This window comes from Molothrus aeneus, chromosome 25 (genome assembly GCF_037042795.1).
Source record: "Molothrus aeneus isolate 106 chromosome 25, BPBGC_Maene_1.0, whole genome shotgun sequence".
Classification (NCBI taxonomy): Eukaryota; Metazoa; Chordata; class Aves; order Passeriformes; family Icteridae; genus Molothrus; species Molothrus aeneus.
The window spans coordinates 5,597,662-5,618,030 of NC_089670.1; the positions used below are offsets into that span (position 1 = coordinate 5,597,662).

General features: G+C 53.4%; 1 protein-coding gene across 1 annotated transcript; it reads left to right on the forward strand.

The window, feature by feature from the left end:
* Nucleotides 1–609: 609 nt before the first annotated feature.
* Nucleotides 610–9,509, forward strand: USH1G (USH1 protein network component sans). Its single transcript, XM_066565730.1, has 2 exons — nt 610–866; nt 8,264–9,509. The coding sequence occupies exons 1-2, from the start codon at nt 703–705 to the stop codon at nt 9,507–9,509; spliced, it is 1,410 nt and encodes a 469-aa protein (XP_066421827.1). The 5' UTR covers nt 610–702.
* Nucleotides 9,510–20,369: the final 10,860 nt, after the last annotated feature.

Below are 20,369 nucleotides of genomic sequence, written 5' to 3' on the forward strand. Positions count from 1 at the left end.
GTTTTGTTTTGTTTTGTTTTTTGGTTTGTTGTTGTTGTTGTTTGGTTGGGGGTTTTTTGTTTTGTTTTGTTTTTGTTTTTTTGTTTTAAGTGAGAAAAAACTGAGCTGTGAACACCCCTGGTATTACTTTGAAATCAGTCACCAAACTGCTCTCAGCCAACTCCACACAGAGCAGGATTATCCATCCAGGTCCCTGCTCTCACAGTGCTGTGAGTGGAGGCCGTGGGGGTTTGTGCTCCTCTGACCCACTCTTCCTCCTCTGGCTACTGCTGCCCCTTGCTTGAGATGGAGTAGCTATGGAATAAGGGCATATTGGGCAGGATAAACCCAGCAGCCTGTCTGACAGCCTGCTCTGCTCTGGGGACACATAAACCTGGTGAATTGCTGCTCTGTGACCCCGTGCTGAGCCCAACAGAGCGATGCTGCTTAATTGGAGCTTTTAATGTGCCGTGGAGCTGGTGCGTGTTCCAAGGAGCCGCCGGGGCCGGAGGATGCTTAGGACCCAGGGGAAGCGCTGTGGAGCCTGCCTGGCTGGGCTTGGAACCGCTCCTGCCTCCCCGGCCAGGACTTCTCAGGTGTCCCGGTACGCGGAGCTGTGCGAGGCCAGTGGGGCCCTCCCGGCAGCTGCCCCTGCCCCGCGTCCGTGCCCATGCTCCGGGCCCCCTGGGCACCCATGTGCTGGCCCGGGGACGCCTTGGCACCATGAATGACCAGTACCACCGAGCCGCCCGGGACGGCTACCTGGACCTGCTGAAGGAAGCCACCAAGAAGGACCTGAACTCGCCCGATGAGGATGGCATGACCCCGACCCTCTGGGCCGCCTACCACGGCAACCTGGACGCCCTGCGCCTTATTGTCAGCAGAGGGTGAGTGCTGGCCAGGGCACGGGGCTGCTCTGAGGAGCAGAGTAGCTGGGACCCCCTTCTTCCCCCTTCTCTGCTTACAGGTCAGTGTGCCTCACAAAATTATGGCTTCTTTCTATAAGACCCCTACTCCTGTCCTCCCTGCTGTTACTTTTCTTTGTTTGTGGTGCTTTGAATCTAATCCAACACTCCTCATAACTGCTCTGTGTTTTCCCAGCTCCTCTGACCCTTTAAGTGCTCCTGCCCCCAGCCTGCTTGCAGCACCCTGGGTAGGGATGAGTTCACCTTTCCAAGTGCTTTGTAATCTTTTACAGGTCCTGTAAGGATAAACACATTGTGTTGCTGATGTGAAAAAAGCCCTTTTAAGTGAGGAGGTAGAGAAAATTACTGCTCCCTCTGTCCCAAGAATGCTCGCAGAGGGATGTATGCAGTGCCAGCTGGCAGTGGCTGGCACTTGTCTGTTTTACCCAAAGCAAGGTCTCAGTATGTGACCCCTGGGCAGCTTGTTGTATACTTGGAGCCCAGGAAATACAGGTTTTCCAAGAGCAGATTTCTTTAAGCCCAGTCTCCCCCACAGGGCCTGCTCCATACTGGTCTGTGTCTCTGTACCTCACCCTGGGCTGCCAAATCTTAAGAGTTTTTGGCTTCCTAAAGGTGGATATGGTGGAGAGGTGGGAGTGGTATTAAGGGGACTTGTCAGACTGGAGGGGATTTACACCTTGGTGTTGGGGGAACCACACAAGGTTTGTGCTAAAGCAAGACCTGCCATTCCTAGCTCCCTCTGGGGCAGTCTGTGACACTCCAGTTCTTATTAACCCCCCAAAGACATGGCCCAGTGCTTCCTTCTGCTCCAATAGCTCTTCTGAGCACCTCTTTTAAAGCCATCCAAGCTGGAGTGGTTTCTGCCTTGTGTTGAGAGATTGGTGGTGCTGATTTTGATTTTTGTATTTCTAATATTATGGGATGGTACTGAAGTCAGCAGCCTGGATGGACGTCACACCTCCTTGGAAGGGCTTTACTTCTCCATGTTGGGCTTGGTGGGCCTGTCAGTTCCCATGCAGGGATTTGTTGTCCACCCTGGGCTGTGTTAGAGCTCTTGTACCTGACCAGCCACATCTCCACTGCACCTGTTCCTGGGCTTTTGCCATTTCCTGATATTCTGGTTTGCTTGTGCAAAACATTCAGCCAGCTGTGCTCACAGGCAGAGCTCCTCCATCCATTCTTGTCCTTTCACTATAAATAATTTCCTTTCGGATCCTGAACTGAAGGCTGTGTACAGAGTGGCTTTGAGAAATCCTGATGGAGTAGGAGTGTGTTCAGGAAAAGATTATTTCTGAGTGTGGAAGGGAGTGAGCAAGACAGTGCTCCAAGTGGAGCATCCTGAGAGGGTCCTGGGCTGAGAGCCCTGGGATGCTTCCCTGGGTGGGGTTCTGTGACTCCCTGTGTACTTCAGGAAAGACTCTGCTCAGCAAAAACCTGTCCAGAGCTCCTGTCAGGACAGAAATTGCGAGCCAGGGCCAGAGAGACATGGGAGGAATGCTCAGGGGATGAGAGCCTGAAGTTAAAAATTGTTCCAATTACTCTTTGATGGCCAAAAAGTCAACCTGGAAGGCTCAAGTGATGGATGAATGCCCCTCCAGAAAGGCAAAGCCTTTTGGACTGACTTTATAATCTCTTTATATCACTGTACCTCCTCATATTGCTCATCTCCATCACAGGACACCCTGCAGCACCACTGCCTGCCCTGCCAACCCCCATCTAAGCCAGCAGTTTCTGCCTCTCCACAAAGCCCAAGGGCTGCTTTTGTAAACTCACATTGGATTAAAAGGTCCTTGTAGGCTCAAATCGTGTTTGAGTGCAGCTTGGCTGCTGTTTAATTAACAACCTAATATACATTTGTTCCTGACAAGGAAAATAGCCTGGCAAAAGCCCAGTGCCCTTTACATGATGGATGGTGGAGCAAGGTGTGTGGCTGTGGGACTGCAGGATGTGTTTGCATTTGTGCATTCATCTCCATGTTTCAGATCCTTGCCCAGGGCCACAGAGAGACCAGTAAAGTGCTTGGCATGGAGGCAGGCACACCCCTGCTCCTTGGAGCTGGCTTTGGGTCTGCCAAAGGCAGGAAAGCCCCAGCCTGGGGACAAGGGTGCCAGAGAGGTGGAATTGTGCAAGACCCAGGAGAGCCTGAGGGTAGACCCTGTAATTTTCTGCCAGTGCCCAGGATGATGTGCCATGGTATTTAAGCTTTGTTCAGAGATGATACTTAATGCTGTGTTATATATGTTACTATTACACCTGCACTATAACCACTCTGAGGCAAGAGGGAGGACCCCAGAGCATCCCAAAATGTCAGAGAATTGCTCTCTGGCCTCTGCTGCCAAAATATTCCTCCTTTGGTTCAGAGAGCCCTGCACTACGAGGTGGGAGTGTGGGACTATGGGATGGAGCAGTGTCTCGGGGCGTGGAGGCTTTGGGGCTGGACTGGCTCCTTGCAGGGCCTGAGGGGGCTGGTGAGCCTCCATCTGGGTTGCACAGGGATGTCAAAGCACACAGGATGATGGGGAGTCCTGGGACAGCAAGAAACATCAAAATCTCTTTGCCAGTGCTGGGCAGTGGCACCAGTGCCCAAACAAGATGGGACATTGAGTGCTATGAAAGCCCTTTGAGGGTGGCCAGAGGAACCCTGAGAAAGCAGGGCTGTGGGAGGGGGTTCCTGGGAGCCAAAATCATGGCTCTAATGGTTGTGTCAGGCTGATGGACACATGTAGGCTCTATCATCAGTGAAGGAGCCTCATCCACATGTGTTCAGCAGATTGTGGTGTGAGGCTGGAACAAGGAGGGGGAAAGAAATCATTTGGTAGATCCTTGAGGGAAGCTTGTTGCCCCAACCGACATGGAAGGGGTAATGAAATAGGCTTACTGTGCTGCCCCTACCAGCTGGTGATGTGTCTGTGCCTCTGTGCACCCTTTGCAACAGACAGAGAGAGGGTTTGGGATGGAGGGATCAGCAGTGGCTCATCCTTCTTGTTTGCCACACAAAAAGCCTTTTTCTTCCTCCTGGCTGGGCTCCAGTGAGGAAAACAAACTCAATTAACATGATGGCTGGGCAGAGGCAGGCAAGCTGGCATTTAGCATTGCAGCTTTTCAGACACAGTAATTCTTCAGTGTGTTTCATTAGGCACTGCTGTGGCAGTGGCAGGCACCAGTCCAGCTCCAGTTATAGCCAGGTCTGGGGGCCTTGGCTGGGATCAGCCAGGACTTGCTTGCAGTGGACAGCAGGAGAAGTGAGGATGTGTCTGCAGGTCCTCGCTCAGCAGAGCTGGTCCTCATTTTCCCTTCTTACAAAAACAGGGGGCACAGATACTTTGGATGTCAGTGGCAGAGGGGACGGGTGGCTCAGCCATGGTTTGGGGCTGAGGGTGGCTCCTGACATCAGCCAGGCTGCTCGAGGGCATCACATCAGCCCAGCTGGGCAGGGCTGCAGGGGAGGTTGCAGCAAAGGCACGGGAAGGTGATGTGAGGGTGATGTGAGGGTGATGTGCACCCTCTGCACCCACAGGGCTGGAGGCCACGTGGGAGCTGGGGCAGCCTGGCTGTGTTGGTGGGGACCTTCCCAGGGTGACAACCTGCCGGGAAGGCAAAGGAGCAGGGTGGGGCTCTGTTGCAGCTTCGTGGCTTCCGGCACCTGAGCTGGCTGCTGGCAGCGAGGGTGAGCCCTGGGCACGTTGAGGTGCTGAACCAGGAGACATGGCCCTGGACACTGCCCCAGCATGAGCAGCCACCTGGACAGGAACTGCCAGCCTGGCTTTCTGCTGGGACAAGAGGCAGAGAGCCCTGACATGACCCTCATCTACAGCATCTCTGCTGGATTTTTGGGGATTTGAGCCTGGAGGACAATTGAATTCTCAGGCTACCACTATCTGGGGAAAATTTGATGTACAGGACCCAAAGCTCTGCTCTGAGCCCAAAACCTCATCTTTTCTGCTCTTTTCTAGGCTTTGCTTGGGTCATTGCCCTGACTGACTATGCTGAAGGTAGTGAGGGATTGTTTCTCAAGCCATAAATTATTTTTTTCATTCTTCCTTTATCCAAAACCATTTTATGGGAGCAGAGACACTGCACCCATTTGGTTCCTCATCTGAGGGCCCGATACCTCACACACACCCATGAGCCAAGGGTGAGCCAGCCCTTTGCTATCAGAGGAACTTCACACATGTGGCCAGGGAAGAGCATATGTAAGTGCCACTGAATTCCCCAGCTAATTGGAATCCTATGGGAGAAGCAGAGGGCAAAAACCAGCAGGAAGGGAGTGAGCATGCATGTCATGGTGCAAACACAGTGACTCAAGAGATGCACATGTCCACATAAGGGGCCCAATTAACAGTGTTTTAATAATGATTATTACAGGAGTTGACTAAGTGCTCAAAAATGCTTTGAAGTTGAGAAGTGCTGCACTTTACACCTGTTATTAAAATATGTTCCCACTTAGTGGAACCTGCAGTCAGCATCTCCTCATGTGCAGCACCCTGGAGGTGAAGTTTTGCTCAGACAGACACCTGCCAGAGGGAGGGCCTCATGTTTATTATCTGAGTTGAATCAAACGTCTCTACTTTGCAAGTCACCATTCTTCTTTCCTTCTGATGCATTTTTAGCGCCTGAGGCAGACATTTACAGGGCAGAGGGCCTGGGATATCTAATTTTGCTCTAATACTCTTCTTTCTAGACAGTGGAAATGACCAGGAAAAGCTGGTTTTGATGTTCTTTCCCCTCACTCTCTGAGGAAAGTAGACTTTCACATATGAAACCACCAAGAGCTCCCTGATTTGCCCTGTGCACCCTGAACCAGACAGACCTGAGAATAGGCTCCAAAAGGTACTTGATGGATTGAGCATCCACACACTTAGTTTAGGGGGCAAGACTGTTTCCAGTGAGTCCACTGCTTAGTCACTGTCCACATCATGAGTCCACATACACACTGGGACCCTTGGGGTGCCCTGGCTCACCTGCCCACACATGCCAGGCACACAAGTGCCCTTTCAGAGCACACAAAACAAACCAACAGCCCTTCATGCACTGGAGTCTCTCCACCAGTACCAACAGTTCCATGTGGAACAGGTTCACTGGCTCTTTAAATCCAGCTCCATCAATTATTTACTCCTCTCTTGCAATTCATCAAATATTTATCCTCCCCATGCATTTCCCAGCCTGGACATGTCACTACGAGGGTAGAAGCAAGGGCTGGGGAATTACTGCTCCTGGAAACTCGGCATTGCCAGAGTACTATCAGATCCCTTCTCTCCTTTTCTTGGCTTCATGGCTCCTCAACCCTGTGATCTCCTGCCTTCCCCCTCTTCATCACCCATCTTTGAAACCTTTTTCTCCTTCTATAAGAGATGTCAAAGGCTCTGGCTCAAAAGTCCTGAAGGGTTTGTGGGTTTTTTGGCCTTACAGAGTTTCAAACCTATTGATTAACTTGCTGAATTTGCCAATGAGCTCAAGGTTGTACTTACTATGTTTCTGTAAATTTAGTGAAAACTTGTTTATGATGGAGTTTGCTGTTCATGCTCCCACAGAGAAAGCTGAGTGCACCTCATAGCAGCTTTCAGAGAGTGAAGTTAGGAAGTTCATGCTCTGGGTGCAAATAATCTCGTTTAACCTCTGGACAGGCTTTATTGCTTTTCTAAAGCCTAAGGATTGCAAACTTAGCATTACACTGACTGGGCAGTTCCTCTCTGCTGTCTCTGCTGCCCCTTGGACAGTGTTCCAAGCAGGCAGTGGTGTCCCTGTGTGGGGATGAATGTGCTGGATGAGGCTGTTTCTGGGGTTTGGGCATTTGCATAAAGTGATGAAGGTGCAAAGCAGCAGGATAAAGAAGTCCCTCTGTTCCTGTGGTCTCCTGTTCCTTCTCCGGAGAAGTTTTTGGACTCTTTGAAGTCAGACAAGCCATAGCTCAGAGCTCATGGGATTTGGGAGAGGGTTCTGGGCTCTGCTGCTCCCAGTTCTTGTCAACACAGACCCTAAAGCAGTGAGGAGTTAAGTAACCTTTGATGAAGGTCTCAAGTGTGCATTTAAGGAGTTGGACCTGAAGATCCTTGATAGGTCACTTTCAACTCTATGATTTGCCTTCTGCACTCCTTGTGTCACCATGGACTGGAGCTGAGGTTTGTGTGGAGGAGGAACAGTGCTGGGTTCCTCTGGAGCTCACTGAAAGGGTGGTGTGGGAACAGGCAGGAGCTGTGCTGAGCCAGAGCTCTGCCAGAGCCCTGCTGCCCACGAGGACTTGCTCCTGAGGGTGGTGGAGTTGCCCAGCCTTAATAAAAGGCTTTGCCATATCCATGTGCACGGAGGGAGAGTGCTCTGTTGACAGATACTGCTGCTGGCTGCATATCATTAGCACACAGCTCGGGAGAGGGCTGGTGCCAGCAGGGGTGTGAAGTCTCTCTCGTTTCACCTGAGCACAAATACAGAGGAATGTCAGGAGGACAGACTTCCCTTGAATCCCAGGTTTGTGTTTGTTCTGGCACAGGAGGCAGGAGATGCAGGCAAGTGGTTGTGTCCTGCCAGCAGCTTGCTGGGGCAGGGCCTGGCACAGTGTGAATGGAGATGCCACTGGCAGTGTCCAGTTCCTGAGGAGTGCAGAAACCTAATCTGCACTTTCTCTGAAACTGGATTCTCTGGATGTGCTAATACCAGCGTGCTTCCAGCTGTGCTATCGACACCAAGTATGGTACAGCAAAATCTCCCTCAAAACCCCAATGCAAAAGCCAATGACAGCAAAATCACTCTTATCCTCTCTTGCCAACATTCCTCTTTGTGCCACAGATTTCCTCAGGTGCCAAGGAACAGCTGGGTGGGAAGGTATGGCAGCTGGGGGGTTTCAGAACCATTGCTGAGGATGGATGGGATCCCAAGGTGTCCTACCCAGGACGTGGCAGACAAAGAGGCATTTTGGCATACGCCCCCACAGAGTCTGAATGAAGCCAAGTTCTGAAGGCAGACTCTGACTAGAATTTAATGGCATATTTGAGATTTGAAATTTTACAACAAGCTTAAGGTCAGAGGTGGAATTAGACCCTTTATCTCAGTTCTGGGCTATTCAGAACCTGACTTGCCTTTCTCCAGAAGTTGGTTTGATGTGGGAACACATTTTTCTTGAGACCTAAATCCAAGTCACATTGCCACAGCCTTGCATGTGGGACATGTGATTCCATGTCAGTAGTACACCCCTCCAGAAAATCCCTTTAAAATTAAGTTGCAGGAACCTTAGGTGCATAACTTGATATTTCAAGCAAGGAGGCAACAGTTCATGGTGCTGATTTGTCCCTGCACAGCTGGGAATGTCTCAGTGAAGTCTGTTATCAATCCCTGCATGCTAAACAGTTGATTTTCTTGCTGCCTAGGGGTGATCCAGACAAATGTGACATCTGGGGGAACACCCCCCTCCACCTGGCAGCAGCCAACGGCCACCTGAACTGCCTCTCCTTCCTCATCTCCTTTGGGGCCAACATCTGGTGCCTGGACAATGACTATCACACCCCACTGGACATGGCAGCCATGAAGGGGCACATGGAGTGTGTGCGGTACCTGGACTCGATTGCTGCCAAGCAGAGCAACCTCAACCCCAAGCTGGTGAGCAAACTGAAGGACAAGGCCTTTCGGGATGCAGAGAGGAGGATTAAGGACTGTGTGAAGCTGCAGAAGAAGCACCACGAAAGGATGGAGAAACGGTACAGAAAGGAGATGTCAGATAATTCAGATACCATGAGCTTTTCCAGCTATTCCAGCAGCACCTTAAGCAAGAAGTTCCAGCACATGTCTATGGTAACTTCCCTGCCATATTCACAAGCCACCATCCATGGCACAGCCAAGGGAAAGACAAAAATACAAAAGAAATTAGAGAAGAAGAAGCAGGTGGATGGGACATTCAAGATCTACGAGGATGGCAGGAAAAGCGTGCGGTCTCTGTCTGGTCTGCAGCTGGGCAATGATGTCATGTTTGTGAAGCAGGGCACGTACGCCAGCCCGAAGGAGTGGACACGCCGCAATATCCGTGACATGTTCCTCACGGATGAAGACACCGTCTCCCGTGCCATAAGCGACCCAGGTTTGCACATGGACTCGGCCCACTCCGAGGTCAGCACTGACTCCGGACATGACTCCTTGTTCAACCGCCCCGGGCTGGGCACCATGGTGTTCCGGCGCAACTACGTGAGCAGCGGGCTCTTCGGGATCGGCCGTGAGGACGGGGCCGCGCTGGGGGAGGACGGCGCCGACGGGATGGGCGTCAGACTGCGGAGCCGCCTGCAGCGCTCGCCAAGTCTCAACGACAGCATTGGCAGTGCCAACAGCCTGCAGGAGAGGAACGCCGAGGAGCTGCCCTGGGATGAGGTGGAGCTGGGCTTAGATGATGACGATGAACCAGACACCAGCCCCTTGGAAACTTTTCTGGCTTCCCTGCACATGTTTGAATTCATCTCCATCCTGAAGAAGGAAAAGATTGACTTGGAGGCCCTCATGCTGTGTTCAGACCATGACCTGAAGAGCATCAATATCCCTTTGGGCCCCAGGAAAAAGATTGTGGATGCCATCCAGAGGAGACGACAAACACTGGAGAAGCCAGATGTCATTGTAGACACTGAACTGTAAGTGGGAGATGGGGTGCCTGAGGGGTTAAACCCTTCAGCAGGTGCAGATGTGGATAATGTAAGGTCTTTTTTTCAACCTGCTTTGGAAGAGTAGGAGTCCAGGTAACCTCAGCACTTCTGTGTGTGGGCAAATTCCTGCTCATGTGGAAAGGATGAGAGTTTGGAGAGGTGGCAATAGCATTAGTTCATTACTCAACAACCTTAATGTAACTGGGCAGAACGTGAAGCCCTTGTTTTGTTTCATAACCCATTTGAATGCAGACTGCTTTGTGGTCTGATGCTTCTCAGTCCATGTAGCTGAGATTTTTAACCACGCTTAGGCTTGTATTGACTCTTCACCTTTTGAAGACATTAGGAAATCAACCGCAATTCCTGGTGGGACCAGGCTGATGGCAGTGCCAGGTGACTTTGGGAATCCTTCCCCAAATGCTTGAGATCTTACTCAGGCCTCTGAAGATTGCATATGTGGGTTGGAGTTGTTGCTGTTTTATGGTGTTTCCAGGGTTTGGTTGTAGGGTTAAAGGACTGTACCTGTCAGAGAGGAGAAGGGAAGGCCACATGCACTGACACTCCAATTCACTGTGTTGTTTGGGCTTCTCAACCTTCAGATATCTGTGTGCTGCTTTTGCAGCCTTTCAGTGCAGTTTGTTCTTGGATCCTCATGGTGCTGATAGATTTTTCTCTTTTCCTTTGCAGATAGCAGCAGCATCTTTTTTTTTTTTTTTTTTAATGCTCAAGAAACAAACCCAGTTCTAAGTTGCCAGAAAACACAAGCCAGAGACTCCCTTTCTGGGGCAGCTGAAAGCTACAGCCATCCCCACCAGTCCCACAGGACTACTCGCTCACTTTGCTCCCTGTCTGTGCGATGCTCTCGGGTGGTACCTGGCACAGAGGGATGACAGCTGAGAGTGGACCAGGCAGCTCCAACCTGCCAGCCTTCAAGGGACCATGGTCTCCCACTCACTGGAGGAAGGAGTGAGCTGCACAGATGGCTGGGACACTGCTGTCACAGGCTGTGAGACCACACCAAGCCATGAACGGAAGGAGATAACGTGATATTTTTAAAGGGACACAAAATAAATAATTACAACCTATTCTTCCCTGAGCAAGTGGTTGTTTTGGGGTTTGGGCTTGAGGAGCAGAGGGTTTAGGAATTCTGCTCTCTCTTCTGGTTCTCCTTTGGTGAGAAGCATCATCCTGTCTGGTGCTATATTTTTGGAAGGGAGTTCTGATGGCCATGGTCTCAGTCTGAGATGTGCCAGCCATGACTTTAGCCAGCTGGTGCCCAACAGGTCTGTGAGTCTGGTCAGTGCTGTCTTGAGGGCAAAATCAAGAATGAAGATGTTGCTTCGGACATGTTGGTAGTTGCCTTCCAGTGGTCAAATGGTTATTTCACAGACCAATGTTTCTGTCCCATCTCTCCAGAGCACTGAGCTGTGTCAGCAGTTTGTGTGCAAAGGACCTTGTCTCTGAAATCCAGCAATCTCCCAGTACTGAGCAGAGCACCAGGCTGCTGCCCAGAGCCTCTTCTGAGCATCCCTGATGCATCAGTGCTCCAAGCACAGCTCTGAACCACAGTGTCAGGTGTTTCCACAGACCTATCCCACTCACCAGTGCACTCCCAGCCCTGCTGTGCTATTTTACATGTGATCTATGAATGGCTCCTGGGTTGCAGGAGTTTCTGTGGTGCGGCAGCAGGATGGGCAGTGACATATCCTACTGAGGGAGAGTCAGCAGCCTGTGACATGGGGTATTGGCAAAGTGCCTGTTCAGGCTGTGATGCAGACTGTCAGATCAGAAAAATGCTGCACACGTTACTGGCATTGCTTATCCACTTCATCTCAGGGATGCAAATGATAAGGAATGACTTGTGTGTGCTCATCCCAGGCCAGGCTGGGATTTGGACCACACTTAGTCCCTTTAGAACTGCAGAGGCCGTGGTTATGCTGGTTGGAAGATGGGGATTTGTTTGGTGTGAAGCAGCTGTGTTGCTCCCTGTCTGTGCTTGCCCTGGGTGTGTGGGTGTAGGGGAGGAAAATTACTCTTTGCAAGTTAGAAATACTCAGGTGTTTCTCTGCCCTGCTGCTCCCCAATGCCTGAATCCCCACCAGTAGAGTGTGGGGTCCCAGCCTCAAGCCACTGCACACAGAGATGCTCTGGCATCCCCTAAACACCATCACTGCACTGAGGGTCTGAGATCTTTCTGCACAGATGTAAACTGGTTCCATTTTTCTAAAGCATTTTTTAGGACCTAACAGTGCATTTATATGTGGAATTACAAGTTCTGAATAACTCTTGGCTCAATGTACAGGCAAAAGGGTGAGCAATCAGATGTGCTGAGTCAGTGAGTTCTCCAAGAAGGCTGCACTACCCCGGCCCCAGCACTGTTTTCTTTGGTCCCTTCCCAAAGCCCAGGGCTGGTGGCCCAGCAGGGAGAGCGATGGCTTGGCTGATGTCACAGCTCCCTCTGCCGGGACCAGGTCTGGGAGAGCATGATAGGGCCCACAGCCCGCTGGGATCCACTGCTGCCCGCAGGACCTGCACCCTCGGGACAGTTTTCACATGAGGCTGTGATCACTAAATTCACCCTGTTCCTCATGCACATGTGAACCTCATCCAAGCCCTCTGCCCCTTCTCTGGGTAACTGCCAGCGCATCAGCTGCCCACCATGAACCAGTCTCCAGCCCCAGTTTCCCTGGGGATGGATTGTGCCTTTGGGTCTGTGCAGGGTGCAGGAGGGGAGTGATTTGCCATGGCTCACTCCATTACCACTCCCATGCAATGGGAACCAGTTTATCTGAGCAGATGACAAAGAGAAGTGGATCTATTGGCTTGGCACCCACTGGAGACTTTAGCAGGCCAGGCACTGGGATAGGGAGGGTATTTCAGAGGTCTAGGCACCTGGGGTGTGCACACTCCCTGACTTTTGCTGTTTTGCTTCGGAGCACCCAACCAGTTGCTGATGTTGAGCTGATGTGGGCAGAGATCCTTTCTCCCAACTTGTCTTTCCTTCAAAGAGCCAGTGAAAGGTTTGGTGACATGACAGTACCTAAGTGCCATGGGACATGTCCTTGCATAGCTAAGACCAAGCCCAGAAATGCCACTTGGGATCACCAAGCCCTGAGATCAATGTGGTCACCTCCATGACACAAGGAGAGAGCAAAACTGTGCTGTGACATCAATGCAGTGTGGCAGAGCCCAAGAGATGGGCTCTGTGGGATGAGGAGGATGGTCTGTGGACATGGGGGGGCTGTCATTGGCCCCAAAATCTCCAGAACAAGCACCTGCATTTGGATCTCATGCGTGTTCTTTGTCTCAAGGTTGGGTCCATGGTTTCCAGCCAAGTTTGTCCCACAAGGTGTGGGGCCACAGCCCTTGCAGGACACAACATCCAAAGCCCTGGCCAAAGAGATGTTTCCTGCATTCCAAGCCCCCCATCCAGCTGGGTTGCACCATCACACTGGGCTCATGATGGAGCATGAGATGGGAACGTGGCTGTCCCCAGGTTCTCAGAGCTCAACTGCCCTATGGCTGCTCTGCCCATCAGAGCTTCCACGGGGAACCTCACGGTGCTCATTACACTCCATGACCGAGAATAACAAGCTCCTTTTGGAGAGGGCGCTTGTGAAAGCAGGGTGGAGGCCAGGGCTGGCACACCCTGGAGAACACCCTTAAATACCCTCCCAAACAGAAACCCAGCCAGGCAGCAGGTTTCCCCGACCCACTGCTGCCAAGGAGCAAACACTGTCCCTGCCTGTGGCACCAGAGCAGTCAGACACAGGGCAGGTCCTGCAGTGGATGGCAGCAAGTCCCCATAAGGGAACCAGTGATCCTGGGGATGGTTGTCCTGTAACACCCCAAGCCACAAACCCCAAACCACCCTGTGTCTGTGTTAAATGGGGCTTCCCAGCAAAACCAGTCCCCTGGGTTTAGCTTGGACACATGTTTCCTTGTCCCTGACAGTGTTGGAGGTGGTGTGTAGGGAGTGGAGAAAGGCCAATGGGCCATGCCCGTGGCCCAGGCATGGCATGGACACTTCATCCTTGAACTGGACAGCCACAGCTCCTCCACTGAAGGACCATTGCTCACGAAAGTGATGCTGATTCCCAGGCCCTGCCTTTATCCCCAGGCAGCTGCTGCAAGGGGAGTTATGTTTGCACTCATTAGCACTCAGACCCACACCAGGGTCTGGAGTGGAGATAGAGCAGGGGAGGTTTTTGGGCAAGACTGAGCTCATACAGTGGTGTTGTTGGAGATGTGGGCTTGCAGGCAGCATTGCAGCATTTCTGCTTGGCTGCTGGGTCTGGCCTGTGGGGACATGGCTGCTTCTCCAGGCTTCTGGCAGCACCTGGTTATGGCTGCTGCCCTCGGATGGCACATGTGCTCGGCCTCGCCATGTGGGACTGCTATGGGAATTGAGAAAGGACATCAACCACAGGATACCAGGTAGAACCCACAGGACACCAGACAGCTCCTACAGGCAGAGAGGCCCAGGGGGAGGCATTTTACTTGGGCTGGAGCATCTTGCCCTCAGCCCTGCCCAGTGCTCCTCTTCCCCAGGCTCACCCGGAGTTGGTGACAGCCATGGTGTCCACACCGGAGGGTGACTCTGGGGTCTAGGGCCTGCCAGGCCAGCATGGGCCATTTCACCCCACTTGCTTAACTATTTCCTGCCCATCCCACCAGGGATTCACTTCCTGGCCCAGCAGCTGAGTAATGCATGGCTACAGGAAGGTGCATGGCCAGGACAGAGGCAAGGGGATTGTTGCAGAGCACCTCCTGCATGCTCTGGATTTGCTGAGCCTTGCATGGTGATCTCTGGCAGCCCAGCACAGGGATGGATTTGGCACTGATATGGCCTGGGTTGGATGCAGCACCTCACAGGGGCCTTGCAACTGCTCTTGGGAGTCTCCATGGCTATTCCCAAAACCAAAGTGCCCCAAAAGGCAGGATTATGGACACAGCTCAGCATGTCTTCCCAGTGACAGTTGCTGAGTGAACTGGGAAAGTGGGAGAAGCTGAGGGACATTTTATTTAAATTCTGACTTAAGAATTTACAGAATTTATTCTGAATTCAGAATTAACAGGGAAAGTAATTTTCTACATTTGCAGTTCATAATTTTTCTACTTAATGCAATTTATAAGTACTAGCAAAATATCAAGCAATACCATGGATTCTGACACCAGTTTTTTCAGGGCTGGTGTGAACTCCCTGGTACCCATTGTCCTTGTACCCATCATCCTGGCTTGCTCCCAAGAAGGAGCACAGAGCCACACTTGCAGATAGCACTGAGCATCCCAGGCGGGAGCCAGGGCAGAGAAAGGTGTGAGGCATCACCCACCAGAGTGCCCTGGGCCCACTCTGGATCCATCCCAATGGGCACTGACAGTACTGCTGGGAGAAAGTATGCTTGGAGCACAGACACCACCTGAGCATTCCAGCTGATCACCCAGGACATCACCCCAGCTGCTGAACATGCCTGGCCCTCTGTGACACCCAGGCTCTGGCACAGCCCTGAAACCAGCACTGAGGATGGGCTCACAGAAACACTGCTCCAGGGAAACTGAAACTGGGGAACTATTTTAGGAAGACTTGACTTGAGCCCAGTGATGGAGCTGGCTCTGTGCCACTCCACGTGCTGGGGTGAGAACTCTGAGCAGTCAGGCACAGCCCCAGCACCACAACATCCTCTGTGTGAACAAAGGGTCAGTTCAGCAGGGACACGTGGGTCCCAGGGGTGATGGCAGGTGGGGAACCCTCAGAAGCTGAGACAACACCAGCAGTGACTCCTGAGCAGTGCTGGTAGCTGTGACCATGCTGTACCTGGGGCAAACACCTGCACTGCAGGACTGATGCTCTGGATGGCCTATACATGCTGCTCTGCACACTCTGCTGGGGGCAAAGGCACTGAGGGGGCTGTGGGACCCTTGGCTGGTGTGGGGCCAGGCCAATGACTGTCTCTGCATGTACTGTGGCACTGCCTGCCCAGGCACCAGGGATCCCTGCTCACAGAACCTGAGCTCCAGGGTGGCTCTGAGGGCTGTGGTGACCCCAGCTTTCATCATTATCCCTCACTTTCTTGGAGTGACAGAGATAACCTTCCTGCTGCTCCTGATCTCCAAGCTTTAACATTTCAGACTGTACTTTAACAACAACTATATCTTCCTGTTGCAGGACACCAAGCTCTAACACATCAGCACTCTACACAGCCAACCGAGGCACCCAGCCCAGAAAGTCCAGGTGGGACCAGGAGCAGCCATCACCAAAGGAGACACCTGGGTGAAGGCTGGGCCACCCAGTTCCCCATGGAACTGCACTGGCTGGAGCAGCAAGGGCAGGGCTGCCAGGGTGGCATCCAGCCCAGAAACCACCTAAACCCAGACAGTAAGCAAGCATGGATGGAATTTCCAAGGGTCCCATCTCCTCTCTGTTGAGGCTGCAGCCACCGCTGCCTGGGCAGAGGCAGCAGCAGGCTCAGCACGACGCTGCTCTGGTCCAAGGACGGGCTCTGCCCTCGCAGGAGGCGCCAGCGACAGATCTGTCTGCCACAACATCCCTTTGTTCCCATCCATTATCTCTACCCCAGGAAACAGCAAAACTGAGCAGGCATGACCATGTCCAAGCAGAGCCTGGGACTGTCACCAATGCTCACCCCCCCCAGGACACTGCCCTGGGCTCTCTGGCTGTTTTGGAAATGCATCCATGTCTGGGATGGCTGGACTTGACACATCCCCATCCCTGGAGCACAGTGCCATCAGCTGTGGGCAGTGCTGGTGACCATTGTAGAGGAATGTGCAGGAATTTCAGAATGCCAAAAGGCCTGAACAGGGCAGAAGGCGGATTCTGGAAGACAGCCTGGTGCTGCCTTTTATGTCTGAAAACCCATAGCCTGGTACTTCTCCACAGCCACAAACAACCCCTGAGTGTGGCACTGAGGCTCGGCTGACCCGGGGTGGCTGCAGCTCACAGCACCAGAGTCAGATGGGGATGCCACCCCCAAACCTTTCTACATCCCTGGCGCTGCAGACCTCCCATACCAACACCCCTTATTTCAGCACCTTGACCCCACCAGTGTTGTGGAGTAGACTTCCCGGGGCAGGGGGATCCCCTGGGGTCCCACGAGGCCAGGGAAAGCTGAGCAGCACGGCTGCCCACTTGGAGAGGGACGGGGAGCTGCACAGGGCATCCATGACCCCATCGGAGCCGCTACCTGCGGAGGAGCAGGGAGCCCAGCCCTCGGCCCCGCTCAATAACCGAGCTAACGAGAGCCGCTGTCAACAACTCCGCAGCTCCCCAGCCGGCGCAGGAAGGACGCCTGCTCCAGGGATCCGGGAGGAGAAACCTGTTTCACTGACCTTGCTCCATCACCGCCTTCTGGCTGCGCCGTGGGCGTTTGGGGCTGCGGCGGGGGGCGAGCGGCCCCTCAGGGGCACGGCGAGGAGGAGGAGGAGGAGGAGGAGGAGGAGGAGGAGCGGGGCTGGGGCCGCATCGCCGGCGGGCCGGGGCGCGGGGACCGCGTCGGGCGGGAGGAGGGCGACCCCCGCTCCGTCGGTGCCGGAGCTCGGCGCTGCTCGCCTGCCTGCGGAGCCTCGCTCCACCCCTCACCGCTAATAAAGGCTCCGCCGGTCCCTCCTTTGCCACTGACTCACGAGCTGACCCAGCCCAGTCCCCGAACTGCCCCGCACTTCCATTTTCCGACCTACAAAGCCCAGCTCATCCCCGCCACTCTCGTGCTGCTTTACATAACAGCGCCCGGCTCCGAACCCAACCCTGCGGCATCGGGACGCTCTCAAGGGATGCCCGAGGGGCGGTGTCCGGGCTCGGTGGGTGCTCGGTGGCGGTGTTCGAGCTCGGCCACCCCTGCCCAGGGAAGTGGGCCCGGCTGTGATTTCATGGGTGCTGCACAGCCCTCGAGGGCACTCGCTGACACGCACCGACAGCATCTCCCCAGGGGCTTTGCTCGCGTTTCGGGGGCTGGGAAGGGGAGGTGAACAGCAGGTGCTGTTCTTGGCATGGTGTCCCGCCTGCTTTAGTGCCAGAGAATGCCTTCACCCCACTGTCCTGGTGCTTTGGCACCCCTCCAGCACCCTGAAACCCGGACAGTCGGGTTTGGAAAGCAGGCCAGAGATGGCTGAGGAGGTGGAGGCTTTATGGGCACCTGTCAGACTGTGATGGGATGTGCTGGACTCATCTCCACTGCTGGTCAGGGATCAGCTCTGACCACATCCTGCCCCTTCTCCTCTCCTCTCACCTGGGAAAAGCAAAAAAGCAAGCTTTTTTTTTTCCCTTTTTTTTCCCCTTTTCTTTTTTTTTCCTTTCTGCCCCCACCCCCCAGTTGCTTTCACAAACAATGACAAGTGCTGCTTTGTGTTCCCCAAAAGGTCCTGAGGTGGAGGATGAGCATCCTTGAGTGACAGTGAGGATCAGGTGACAGCACGTGCTAGCATCCCTGAGGGAGGGCTGCAGGATGGAGGGCCCCAGGGTACTCAGAAGATGCAGGGATCCCCAGGGAGTGGGACCCCGGAGCTTTGTGTCCCAGGACTGGAGGCAGTGCCGGGCCAGGATATGCTGGGACAGGAGCTGGCCCAGCACTGCCTGATGTAAGAGGTAATACAATGCCGGGCAGGCAGGGAGCTGGGAGCAACATCGGCGTGTCTGTGACCAGAGCCCTGCTCCGGCTCCAGAACAACACCTACGGGAACAGGGACAGCCCTGCCTGTGCTGGGCATCCCTCACAAAACCCGGGGAGGCAGTGAGGGCTCCCTGGCCCTCCCCAGAAGGCATTTTGGAGGTGCCAAGGTAGGATCCCCGGTGCCAGAGGAGCACCGTGGCTCCTCCCAGCCGGCACCAGGTGAGAGATCAGCCCCCGGTATTCGAGGCAGCAGCTGAAGGTGTTACTCACCTGGCCCGGGGCTGCTCTGCTCGGCCGGGCAGGGATGCCACGTGCTCACACCGCCTTTCCCAAGGGAAGATCAGCCAGTGCAGCCTGGGTGGCTTTCCATGCCAGGGGTATGAGCAGGTCCCCAGCCCGCCCCAGGATCCCACAGACACCAGGGGCTGGAGGAGGTGACATGGAATAGGTGTCTTCTTCTCTGAAGGGTACCACAACCTCGCTTTCTCACCACCCCAGGGACAGGTGATGCCAAGGACTGTGCCAGCCCTGACAGCAAGATAAGACTGTGATGGGGCTGAAGGCTAAAAGAATTACCTTTTTACACTGTTCCTTCCCAAAATTATGATGTATGTAAAGAAGGGGTGGGAGCTGGCAGACCTGACTCTCTCTCCTCAGATGTCCTCCCCACCCTGGATCCCCACCAGCCCTGCCACCAGAAGAGCCTTCCCAAGGGACTGAGGGCAATCTGCCCTGCACTCCCATGGGACAGGGAATGGGCACGGGAACCCACTCAAAACATCACTGTGGGCTTGTCTTTTGGAAAGGTTAATTTTGTTGCCCAGAGGACTTTTTACTATGGGAAAGGGAGACCTACTGCTAGGGGAAAGCAGAGCTTATAGGGCTATTTTTTCTATGGTTGACAGAAAGTTTTCTCCCACTGGAGCAGATGGAGTGCATTCCTAGGTGACAAGTTGTCCTGTGGGATTGGGAAAAGCCATCAATCCATGCTCAGGCTGAACCTGAGATTTCCCATGAACTTCAAGGAGGCTGGTTCCACCTCTTTTTCCAACAAAACATGAGTCTTAGTCACCTTTCTTCCAGCGAATTTCCCAGTTTTCTGAGGATATCACCTTTGCCACGTGCTAGAAAGAAACATCCTTCTTGGAAGCGGGCTCAGGCTGGGCAGCAGGGCTATTCCCAGAACTGCCTCTGGCCTCTCTTGGTAAATTTTGCTATCAGCTCCCTGCCTGCCTCCAGCTGGCCATGGCCCAGCCAGGGATGTGACTACAAGATGCCTTCTGTGTTTTCCAGTGGATCCAGCTGCCCTTGGGCCTCCTGGGCTGGCAGGTGCCAGGATGGTGCTGGGCACCTTGTGAGCCCTGTGTGTGTTTCAGAGGAACCCTCTGGGCTGTGCCAAGGGCCCCGTGACGCTCATGGTGCCACCGTAGGCACTGCAGGAGGCCAGCCTTATCTTGCCTTGTGCCAAGCTTGGCTCATTGTTGATTGTTCTCTTCCCAATAGGGAAGAAAGGTAAAAACAAACCCTACTTTTGCTGCAGAAGTGCTCTCTAAGTCACCATTCCTGATGTGTCACTGTCCAGGTCTGACACTTCTGGGGCAGCAAGGACCCTCTGGAGCCACATGGCCATCTGATGGACCAGAAGAGCCCTTGCAGGATGAAGTGATGGCTTTAGGACTGAGCTCTTGTTCATTTTGCACCCTGCCTCATCCCTGTAGTCCTGCTCTCCCTAAGTCCTCCAGCACAGCAACTCCCAGAACCAGAGGATGGAAAACCCTGGAAATCTGGTGAGGATGCTGAGGATGGCTTGGAGGCCCTCTGGTCCCCATGGCTGGCAGAGCAGCTCTACCAGCCACAACAGCCTCTACACCCACAGTTTAGCCCTAACCTGGTTTCTATTCCCTACTTTTTCTTTTTTTTTTTTTTTTTTTTTTTTGTGGGCCTCCTCCCTCTTTTGCTGTGCCCCACTTTGCCCTCCCTCCAGTGAGCTCTGGCTGCTGCTGACCCTGATCCCAGCAAGACCTGGCTGAAGTCAGTAATAAAATGCACCAGTGAGGTAGGTTGCTTAGGTCAGGGTGGCTCCTGCTTCCCCAGGCTGGGATTAAGGAGCAGCACATTGGATTTACCTGCAATGGCTTACAGTGGGAGGGGAAAAGCAGGAGGAATGGGGCCAGGGAGACTTTTCTTTCATGGGAAAACCAGCTGGAGGATTAGCAGCTTTCCTGGTG